Consider the following 12,241-nt stretch of genomic DNA (forward strand, 5'->3'; position numbering starts at 1 on the left):
AGAGAGCTTATGAGAGAGACGATACACGTACTTGGACATCTCATCCAATCAAAAAATAATTTTCCCCAGTCGGTGCAGGGGATTGGCGATCTCCTGATCATACCCTTCTGTTATGTAACATTTCTGAAGCATGGCTTATCGGTGTCGGGGTGACCGCATTTAGCGGGCTCTTGGCCGATGGATCTTTACTTCCAAAGGCTTCACGTCACCGAGCCCACTAACCAAGCATGCCATTTTTGAAATGAGAATGCGTGGGGATGGAGGCCTAACCTTGTTGGTTACCTGGTTACTCGATTTTTTGTTCCCAGCACGCCACAAAAGGTGACATCGGGAATTGCATTCTTTTCGTGGCTTAATTTCAGTCTAACCCTCTATTTACTAATCAACTTCACATCACCCCTTCAGTTGACTTGTGAAGTTGTGCAAGTACTTTTTAGCCATTGACATTTTACTGAGTACTCAAAATTTTCTTTAAAAAGACAGCTCACCCCTAGTCCCCCACAAATTATTAATTTTAAAATAAGAATAATAATATTCTAATAGACAATCAGGAAAGCAAAAAAAAGCTTTAACCTTTCCTAAAAATTAAAAATAATAATAATAATAATAATGATAATAATATTCTAAGAAAAATAAAGAAGTAGAAGAATTTTTATTTTCATCTTTTTCTTTCGCATGTCTAATTTTATCTTTGATTTTTCACTTTTAACATTTTTCTCTTTAAAATTTCAATAATGTGCTACTTTGGTGCTTCTTAGTACAAAAGCCACAAACAAAGGAAAATTTTGAAAAGGAAAAAAAAAAAAAGACCAAGATACAATTTATTAATATTTTTCCAACTAGCGTAGGCTGTCATAATGCTCCATATTATTAATCTTCTCATTTTGTAGGTTTTGGCTACGTAGTCAAAATTGGAGGAGGGAGTAAGTTATGGCTGATTAAGATAACACAATCCGTAATTTGAGGAATACTTTTTTATTAATTTAATTTTTAAAAATCATTTAAGATAAAAATAATAATAAAATGACAAATTTACCTGTAGTTTAAGGTAGCGTTTGCTTTTTGGATTGGATTGAGAATCCTGAGGAGTGTGAATCCTAATATTGGAAGTGTGGAGTGGGAGTGGGAGTATGTTGTTTACTTACACTGGAATGGAAGCATGGAATAGAGATCAGAATCCAATTTATGTGTTTACTTTGTCTTGGATTAGGAGTAAATAGTTTCAAATTACAATTTTATTCTTATTTAAAGAATTATAGTTTTTAATTACAAAACTAATAAAAAATATATTTAATGAATAATATTTATTTTATTATATTTGTAAATTTATTATAATTATTAATATTCTTAATTATGAACAATAAATTATTAATTTTAATACAAAATGAAACCTTATTTTATTTTATTTAATATAATTATATTAAATTTATTATTATATAAAATAATAATATAATATTATTTAGTACAAAATTAATATTTTCTTAGAATAAACTATTTATTATTATTAATATTAAATAAATATAGTACTATTATTTTTAAAATAAATATAATAATATTATATTTATTAATTCTCTATTAATATAATAATATTATTTTAAAATAATTTTAATTTAGAATCAATGTAAATTATTATTTAGTTAAATATAATATTATTATTCAAATAAATATAATAATATTTATTTTATTTTATTAATTATAAAATATTAAATTAAAAAAATAAAGTGTAAAAAAGGGAGAGTGGGAATATTCTCATTCCCACTTTCCACTCAAAAAATGAGTGGGGTCTACGGAGTGTGATTCCCACTCCCTTCTCATTTAGAAAAAATAAACGCTAGAGTGAGAGAAATCAACACTTCTCACTCCCACTCCAACAAGTAAACACAACATAAAATGTAAACGGAAGCAACTAACAGATTAGGATTGCGATGATGATTTCAAAAATTTTGGAAATAAATCGATGTTTGTCAAAATTTGAAGGGAAAAAAAGGAAATTAACCCTCCTTTTGGTGCCTTAATTAATGCTGCGTTCAGAACAACGGTGACGTTTTGTTGGATAAGGCTGTGAGGTCTGAAATCTGTCTGACTGTCTCTTTGACTTTCCCCGCAGAGGTTAAAAACAAACTAATTTTGCCTTTATAAATTGAGAAATCACGGGGAACCAACTCTAATTTCAATTTAATCCCACATAAAAATTAACAAAAGTTTAAATATTTTAATAGATTTTTTTAAAGTTTAAATTAATGATAAATTAGATACAAAATTTTGTCCGAGTGAAATTGAAGTGAGGTTTATTAATAGGGTGCATATTATTATTATTATTATTATTATTATATACTACAAGATTTTCTAAAGTATTTAAAAATTTAATACTTTTAAATAGTATCTTTATTGTCTAAGAAATTCCAACATCAAAAAGTCCAAAATTTAATACTTTTAAATTTCAGCGTGTGTTCAGAAAATTAAAAGATATCAAAACTTATTATTATTATTATTTTACTTGTTTGGTTATCACAAACCCATTGTGTAACACATTGGTTTTGGACCAAAAAGTCTCTCTTAAAACTAATAATATAAAAACTAAAATCAAATATTCACAACAACATTAAAAAAAACTATGTATATATATAGAGTTTCATGAAGCTTTCAACACCACTAAAAATTCACTTTTTAAATCATTTAACCAATGATTGGATTATTGGCAACTCTCTAAATGTCTCTTAACACCTCTTTTTTTAATTAACCTCATTAAAATATTTTAAAATTTATAAAATTCTTTTAAAGCTTCCATCAATGAAAAAAAACTCTTAATTAAAATTTATTAGTGTACATGTTATTTAGTAATTTTATTTATTTTTATTATTAAACCCAATTTCAACAATAAGGTTTCTTCCATTAAAAAAAAAGCAACCACTGATGGATGGTAAACTCCTCACCCGAAAATTAGAGAAAAAAACAACTTTTTTAATTTATAAAATGTTAGAGTTTTTTAAAGAAAAATAATTATTTGACTTTTGAGTGGAGGTTTAATTAGAAATTGTCCTATTATGTAATTTTAATAAATGTTAAAATTATTCTCTAAAAAAAGGTTAAAATTGTAAACTAAATAAAGGGATTTTAAGAGGTATTTGGAGGGGTGTCAATAATCCGGATTAGGATTCTCTCATAGTCTGATCATGTCATGAGCAAATAACTCAATTGTTGATTGGTTGTTAATAAATAAAAAAGTAAAAAAAGTTTAATCTTTTTCATACACTACCACTAAAAAATATATGTCAAAAGATTTTTAAAAGCTCAGTAACGGTCAGACCAGGAGAGGATATTGTTCCCAATAATCCCACTCTTGACCAATTACTAGTGTTTGATATGTTGGAATTACTCTTATGATATCAAAGTGCTTTAACAATCAACTAAAATAAAGTATCATATGATGAATTCTTATATATGAAAAAAGTTTGTGATGATTTTTCTAAAGTATTTTGACTATTAATCATAATCAAAAGAAAAAGGAGTATAAATGACTTTCAAAAAATTAAAAAAGAAAAGAAAAGAAAAAAAAAGATTCATTAATGCATAATGGGGGGATGGGGAACATATAAGGTGGTAGATCTGAGATATAATAGAAAATTCGGGGGGCAAATATAAAAGCGAAGTAATAGGTAGGAGGAAATTGAAACCGAAGAAATAATGTAATTAGGGCGGGAGATTAATCAAATTTGATTAGAGAGAGAGAATGCTGTTAAAAAGAAACAAATACGAAAAGCCAACAAAAGAGCACAGAAAAAGAGAGAGAGAAAGAAAGAAACAGCACCCCGGAGGCACAAAACCAGAGGAAGAGAAACCGAAGCGAGAGCAGCAGAAACACTCAGTCGGCGTTGCACTTTACTAAATCAAACAAAACCATTCTCTCTCTGCTGATTTGTTCTTTCCTTTTCCTTGTCCTTTTCTTTTTCTTTTAAGTTTAGTTTTCGAAAATACAATTATCTTCTGCAAATTCATGGCCGATCTGTACGGAACAACGCCGCCAACTGCCGGCCACGAACCAGAAGAATCTCTTCATTTTTAAACCAATTTATACACAATTCGTCGTCGTCGTCGTCTTCTTGTTTTTTCGCTCAGCCGGAGGATCGCCACCCTTTCGGCCGATCGGCTGACCCCTCTGTTCTTGACTCTTCTTCTGCTGGTCTCAATTTCTCTAATTTGGTTGTCGGTGCCGTGGACTCCGATACCAATGATAGTGAGGTAGTTTTGTTTGTTTTATCCTTTTTTTTTTCAAAAAAAAGTATAAATATTTTTATTTAAAAAAAAAAAAAAACTCTGAAGTTTATTATTATTACTATTATTTTGAATGTAGAAGGGTCCTGATGCATTGGAGGTGCCATCGAACGACACGGTTCGAACTAAAACGTCGTCTAAAAGGAGCAGGGCTGCAGAAGTTCATAATTTGTCAGAAAAGGTTTCCCTTCAAGCTTGAATTTTCCTTTTTCCCCTTTGTACTTTTAAAAGTGGAGTTTTTACTTTATTTATTTGTTCATGGACTTTGTTGATGTGTATGGTTTATTGTTTGGAAGAGGCGGAGGAGTAGAATTAATGAGAAACTGAAAGCTCTACAGAACCTAATTCCCAATTCTAACAAGGTTGTTATTTTTGCTCTGTGTGTATTTATATATATAATTTTCGCCTTGATTTTCTTCTTCAAATATATTTTATATCTAAGGTGAATGAATGTTTGGTGTTGTACTTGTATGATAATAGACTGACAAAGCTTCAATGCTGGATGAGGCTATTGAATATCTGAAGCAGCTTCAACTTCAAGTACAGGTCAGTTTTAACTTTTCATTTAGACAGAAACATGAGATTAGGATCTTCTGAGGATGATGTTGCTAGAACTAGAACTATGTCTTTTCTGACTGAACCATAGTGTGCATAAAAATTGATTTAAATTAATTTCTGGTTCGGAATTTGAAAGCGATCTTGACGTTTACATGATTACCATCAGCTTAGCACCCTCCATGGCAGTTGAAAATTGCTCTACACATAACCACAGGAATGAGTTTACTAGTGAATATATGTTGCATTTCACGTTGTGATTGATGGTAAATTATCCCAAATACCTCCCTGTGTGTCTTAGTAGTTGTTAGCTAGTTCACTTTCCGTAGCATGCCATTATTAGCCACAGTCAACAAATCAAGTCATAAATTAGGAACTATCTTGTCCTTTGTTTCAGTGGGTTCCTTAGGGATCAGTTTGGGGAGCTAATAGATAATTTTGACCATCCCAGCGCATGGTCATCAGAATCTATGAGATATTTTATAATTCTAAACTCATGCATTTGTTTCTATCCATATTTGGGTTTGTGTGATTAAATCCATTGTTTCCCAATTCCAATTTTTCTTGTCTTCTATTTTTGGATTTTCTCAGCACGTTTCCTGCAGTCCATACTTGCATATAACAGTCTGGAGGACCAAATTATTTTTACCCATCAGAATATGAAGTTTTTATAAGTTGTTAGATGTTGATTTAGTATTTCCTTTTTCAGACTGGATCAAAATACTAGCTTTTGGTGCATTCACTTGCCTTCAGAGCAATAGTGTACTTCATTTTATCGCTATCATCTACCTGTACAACGACTATATAAGCCCAAGAACTAAAGGTGAATGTGTCATTCTGTTTAGAAGATTCTTTGTTGCATCAAGTTTCTAGTGATAACTTGGTAGTAGGCTGCACTAGGACTAGTTATTAAATCTGGATTGGATTTTGTGTTGCCCAGAACTCTGTTCCTGTTACTTCTTCACTTAGCACAGAGAGCAGTAAATAGCAACAATAGTTATCAAAATTCAATTTTTTGCTTTATTGTGATTGGTTCACAGATGTTAACAATGAGAAATGGATTGAGTTTGCACCCAATGTGGTTACCAGGAGTACTACCATCTATGCAACTGCCTCAGACGGGAATGGTATTTGATGAGGGTAATGGACTGTTGAACACCAATGGAGGAACCGAAACATTTTCTGCAAATGAAGAAAGCTCGGTGCAAACTGGTTTTAATCTTTCCAGCCAATGTACCATCTCTAATCAGCCAGTTGCCTTACCTTCAGCAGCAAATATTAGCACATCAGAAACTGCATTTGGACTTGAACCACTGATTCAGGCTCACTATGGACCCTTCACTCTCCCCCCTTCTTCCAAGGTAAACTATCCTATGAGTAACTAGTGAATTCATCTCTGTTCTAGGATCTAATAAATGCCAATATTTCTTGCAATATGAAGGAAATCTGCAGTGAAGGTGCACCTCATCTGCATTTGGATATGAATTTCAATGGAAAAAACTCCTCGTCTGGCGTGTCGTAGTCAAGATCTTTATCCTCAAAGATGTAGTGTACGACACAATAGCCACCTTCTTAAAGAGTTGCAATTGGTCAAACACCATAGAAACTGCAAATAATCCTAAAAATTGCTGACGTTTCACAGTTAATCAGCTTACTTATGTCGCAAGTCACAACAGTTTGAACTGTTGACGTCTGTTTAACTTATATAAAAATCTATTTCAGAAGCTTATGGAGTCTTATCAATGACGGAACCAATGTGTTTTTGTATATTGTGCGGATGCTTCTATTATGCCTTGTATGAACTGGAACTGTGTTTGAAGGATTTTGAAGAAAATGAAGAAGAAATTTTTCCAATGCGATGTGCTGTAATGCAAATCTGTGATCATTGATCAACGCGTACAAAAGTTGTAGAAGATGATGATGCCTCCTGATGTCAAACTTCTTGATTGAGACCCAAATTTTTCTTTCAACTTCCATTAGGATACATTGAAATGAAAAATCATTTAAATTTTAATATCAATCCAGCACAAATTCTCAATTTTAAGTATAAAATACACAAATTTATATAAAAAAAATCATAAACTAATATCTAAAAATAACAATTATCATTTTTTATTATCATTCAACATAAATTTTAAGAGAAGATGTTCGTTTCATTCACCTCCATTAGCACCCATCAAATACGATTCTTATAATAATAATAATTAAGATTAATATTTTTTTAAAAATAATACTTTTTAAATACTAATCCGAGGAATAAAATTATAATGATAAAATAATTCATGTATTAAGTTAAAGAATAATAGTGCATACAAAATTACAATAAGTATATAATAATCTATGCATTAAGTTAAAGCCTGTTTGGACTAGACATGTTGCAAATTGAGTTGCCATTAAAATTAAATTAAAAATATTTTTAAAAAATTATCGGTTGACGGATATTCATGCAGGTATCCGTTAGATATTTGACTAATACCAAACCCACCGACAACTTAATGCAGGATTCGATTTATAATACTAAACCTACCCACAATCCATAAAATTACTCCGTAGTAGACAAGTTTTGACAGGTGAGTTTGGACGGATTCGTGATTTTGCAGGTACCATATTGCCATCCTTAGGCTCTGCTGGTTGTAGCGCAATCCTTGTGACCACAAGCTTTTGAGAAAATGATGGGCTTCAGGCTACTTTTGCGTCGCACTAACACGAAGAGGGACGAACAAATCTATACGCCATGTGCAACAGATTCAATGAAAGAGAACAATTATAACTGCTCTCGCGAAGTACCAACAAGTCATAAATTTTATGTTGCCATTAGGAGCGGTAGCATTTTCAAGTATGGTGAGTTACAACTTTTGACTTATTTGTGCTTGTACAATAACAATACCTTCACACTAAAATCAAGCTAATTTATTGCCGACCATTGTGATTGTGAAGTAAGTTTCTAAGCGGTCATTGTGTACACGAAATGTGAAATCCTTGTTGAATTTTTTATTAAAAAAATTCTAGGAGAAGTCTTGTGCACCGTGTCATCTATAAGGCGTCTAATAAAAGCCTTACTACATATACTTTCATTTGAAGAGCAATCAATCATCAAATTAGTAGGATGAGTGAGAAAATTATAAGTGCACGTTACAACTTGTTCTCGCTTCCCCGTATATGGTTGCCCAGTTTTTTTGTTTTATTTTTTATGACAAATTGGTAACTTACATCCTCTAAACACATGTTGCCATATTGGTAAACTTAATACTGATACGGACATCCCCATATTAAACAGTAATTGGGTGAAAATTTGTCCCAATTAACTTTCAAAATAACAAATTTAGCATTCAATTGACAAACATTAAAAAGAGTACTGGATCGTTATTTCAAGTACGACTTATAAGGCCACTTGGGCTTGTAGCTCAGTGGTGGACCATTGCCCTCAAAGTTAAGCATGACTATGAGGGCAATGGTTCGAGTCCTCACGGACTCAACCTCCCTCAATTAAACATAATTGTGTGGAGATTTCTTATAGCGTCTTTCTCCCTTGCGAAATACGAGTGGAGTAGAGACATCCCTCCTCCGTGAGGAGTATTTGGATGGGCATGTACTTCATAGAATAAAAATATAATAATATAAGTTCCATGTATATATATCTGATTGTAAATATCAGTGTAATGATTTGTTGTCATAGCAGTTGTATATATCTCTGTGTAATACAGTAACCTGATGCTTAATCAGTTTTAAAAAAAAAGAAAAAAAGTATGACTTATAAGGAGTGTGACAGCTGTTACGAGAATGATTGAATTTATCAAAAATTCAAAGATAGGGAGTGATCTACATTGAATGGCCATATGGGTGAGGACTTCCCTTAGTGTAACAAATTCCGGAGACTGGAGCGGAAAAGATCATTTGCTTGAACTAATTTTGAAAAGAGACGAGGGGTGGCATCATCAAATTCAAATGGGGTGGTTTGTTATGATATTTAATTTTAAATAATGAGTTGATCTATCTCTTATGGTGGATCAGAGGGAGTTAGTTTCAAAGTCATGATTGTCATTCAGATACGAACAAAAAAACTCCAGCTTTAGCAGTCGTACACAGAGCCATTCTTCAGAGAATCTTATAAAAGTTTTTTGAGAGTTACGGAGAAATGCAATCACCTCCAGACTAGAGAAAGTTTCTGAAACTGAAACTTTTGCGTTTTATGAATATGAATATTAAAACAAAGAGATAAGAGAGAAAGACAAGGATTCTCTAAAAGACCAAAGGCGCTAAATGGCGTGGTTTCTTGTAATTTTTTTTTGACGATAACGGCCATTGCCATATTATCATGGCTTGTGCTGCGGTATCACACGATGCCCTCTTCGATTTCACCCTTTTACTTCACCTAAATTACCCAACTGCCACACCCTTTAATTTTGCACCCATTATTCCACGCTTTTCTACTAACTGGAGTATTGTTTTAGATTAACAAGTAACGTTAATTCTAGTCATTCATATGGAATTTGGAAAGCAATGACATTATGTCAGTGTCATAATTAAGCTCGGCATATTTGAGAAAGGTGAGTGTTGTAAATAAACAAGTGAAGGAGGGTTGGCAAAGTAAAAGTGTAAGTTGGCAGGTTAAGAAATCTTGACTGGCACGGGCTGAGCGTACTTATCCGTTTTTGTTTGGAAGCCAAATAACGGCATTGTCTCATGATTGTATTTTGGTCACTTTCTTGCCCCTCACAAAAAAATAAAATAAATAAATAAATAAAACTATCACACTTCCGCCAACTTTTTCCTTATAAGAAATGCAGACAAATCTAATTAATTAGCTGCCATTACAAAACCATGCTTGCAAATCGTCCTGTCAAGTGCCCCAAAGCAAAACAATTTGCGGGTTAATTCTAGTTTTGATGTTTCTGGTGGTGATAGCGGTAGTGAAGAAATTAGGTTAGAGATCATGAAACGGCCTGATAACTCGAGGACTCATAGCCCCACGACAGCCAAAATGGAAACAACACCAGCAGAAGCAGAAGAACAAGCACGAGCACAAGTGGGTAAAAAGAGAAGTGGAAATGGGAAGGCTGTAAGCGGTGGTGAATCGGAGCACGAGATGCATATATTGACTGAGAGAGAAAGAAGGAAGAAGATGAGGAACATGTTCTCTAATCTTCATGCTTTGCTTCCTCATCTTCCTCCCAAGGTATTCGATTTACAAACTCATGCTCTTTCTCGCTAACTTCAATTTTTATCAAAATTTTGCCCCCATCAAGATATGTTACATCCTAACTATAATATAGTGCTACTATACATATGGGTTAGGGTTACTAAACTATAGATACGATCAATGGGCAGCTTTTTCAATTTGAAATATTGAAATTTTCTTAGTATAACCTTTTCATATGGGATTTCGTATTGGAAAAACATGATGATGATAATAATTTTCCAAGTTTATTATGTATATTTCACTTCATCTATATATCCAAAATTGCTTGGATAAGCGGCCCTCCTGTTATGCCTGGGGACAATTTTATGTGAGAAGTTCTAACTGCTAGCAAGGCAAAGTTGATCTCGGCCGAAGGCAAATGTAATAAGACTATAAAATATAATACGCCAAAAAGCCTTGTTCTCTCTCCTTTATATATTTATGTATGTTGCATATGAATGAACCATGCATAACTTGAGCCAGCCTCAGTCGTCAAATTGTGATTGTAACTTCGAGTCTACTAATTTGAAATTTCTAATTGAATTAATTTATCAGACGGCATACTTGACGACAGCGTTTCAAACTTTCAGTCGCTTTGGATGATGCATTTTGCATTATCGATAGCTTAATTGGAGCATAAATTCAATGCCTAACATAGCCGAATGTTTATTATAAGGTTTCAAATTAAAATTTGCAATTAAACAATTTCATACATTAATTTCTCAACGTCAGACAAATATAGCTGAATGATGCTTTGGATGGTCATTATATTGTGCTAGTAAAATGCCGACTGATCTTAATTTTTCTGTCTCTTCAAATTTCAATGATCTGCAGGCAGACAAATCCACCATTGTCGACGAAGCAGTAAAATACATCAAGACTCTTCAGCACACTCACCAAACGCTTGAGAAACAAAAGTTTGAAAAGGTCCAGGGTGCAACTACTGTTGATCATGAACAATCAATCATCACATCACCATTAGAAGCAGTGATCGAATCAAGGGAAGCATACTTGGCTGATCATCTGGGATCATCAGTACCGAAGAACTTGTCAATGGCCGCAAACATTCATCATTCACTACAAGTGCCATCTGATTGTTTTCAGACATGGTTTTCTCCAAATGTCGTAGTGAATATGTGTGGTGATGATGCTCAAATCAGTGTCTGTTCACCAAGGAAGCCAGGGTTATTGACCACCATCTTCTACATACTAGAAAAACATAATTTGGATGTGGTATCTGCTCACGTTTCCTCTGATAGGTATCGTAGCATGTACATGATTCACGCTCATGTAAGTCCTATATATATCAACTTAATTAATTAGCTTTCTTCATATTTATAGAAAATTTTGTATTTTAGCATTCAGTTGATCAATCCAGCTATTGATGCTCCAATAAGTGGACATGTATAGATTAGATGATTTAAGACCTGCATACATAATAGGTAGGAGTTGAAGGCAGTTATGTTTATGGCATCCACGAGGCTGATTCTTTACTAAGATTTATCAATTTTCATTCCCAGGCTAGGTGTTACTGGTCACCCTCAAGTTAAGGACATATCTTAAGCAAATCAAGTTCTCCAAGAAAATTTATACTTTATCCTTCCATTACACTTCCCTTTGTTCTCATTACCTTTTTCTCTTTTAGGGCATATTTGTACTGTTAATTATATTGGTTATTAAAGTAAAGGAAGATTTCTAGATAATGACTATATATATATATTATTGGCTGTAATTGTTCTTTTCTTAACGGGATCTTCTTAATATAAATATATCAGGCAGGTGAAGCTTCTGATCAATTTCCAGAGTCCATATCGGTTGAGGAAATGTTCAAACTAGCCGTAGGAGAAATGAACTTATGGCTTCTGACGAGTTGATTCTAAAAAATTCTCGGTTAAAAGAAGCTACCAGTTGAGGAAAGCAATATTGGGCCTTCGCCCTTTTTTTTTTTATTTTTTTTATTTTTTATTTTTATAAGTGGGAGTTCTTTTGGATTAATTACAAAGGAATTGGCGTATAATTTCTTGTTTCCGTTTTGTTTCCTTCATGTTATATGTTCCATATTATTAGCTGCTACAATTAGGCAAGTGTAGGTGATGCTCCTTTCTACCAAAAAAAAGATTTCCATTAATGTACATAAACATTAGATCAAAGCATACGTGCAAGTTCGGTTACTCTCTTCTTGAATTTGCTTGTATAAATACAAGTTTACTTTTCCATTCGCCATAGTGACAGGTT

At 32.8% G+C, this 12,241-nt stretch overlaps 1 protein-coding gene across 1 annotated transcript; it reads left to right on the forward strand.

Annotated features, from left to right (window-relative positions):
* The first annotated feature begins 3,781 nt into the window (after window positions 1-3,781).
* LOC18040273 (transcription factor ALC) lies at window positions 3,782-6,658 on the forward strand. The gene is given in 7 exon segments (XM_024184979.1): window positions 3,782-4,046; window positions 4,049-4,239; window positions 4,352-4,453; window positions 4,569-4,634; window positions 4,753-4,818; window positions 5,868-6,188; window positions 6,269-6,658. Coding segments are annotated over 7 exon segments (879 nt in total). The 5' UTR covers window positions 3,782-3,994; the 3' UTR covers window positions 6,350-6,658.
* The last annotated feature ends 5,583 nt before the right edge of the window (window positions 6,659-12,241 follow it).

The sequence above is a fragment of the Citrus clementina genome, unplaced genomic scaffold, assembly GCF_000493195.1.
Source record: "Citrus clementina cultivar Clemenules unplaced genomic scaffold, Citrus_clementina_v1.0 scaffold_5, whole genome shotgun sequence".
Classification (NCBI taxonomy): Eukaryota; Viridiplantae; Streptophyta; class Magnoliopsida; order Sapindales; family Rutaceae; genus Citrus; species Citrus x clementina.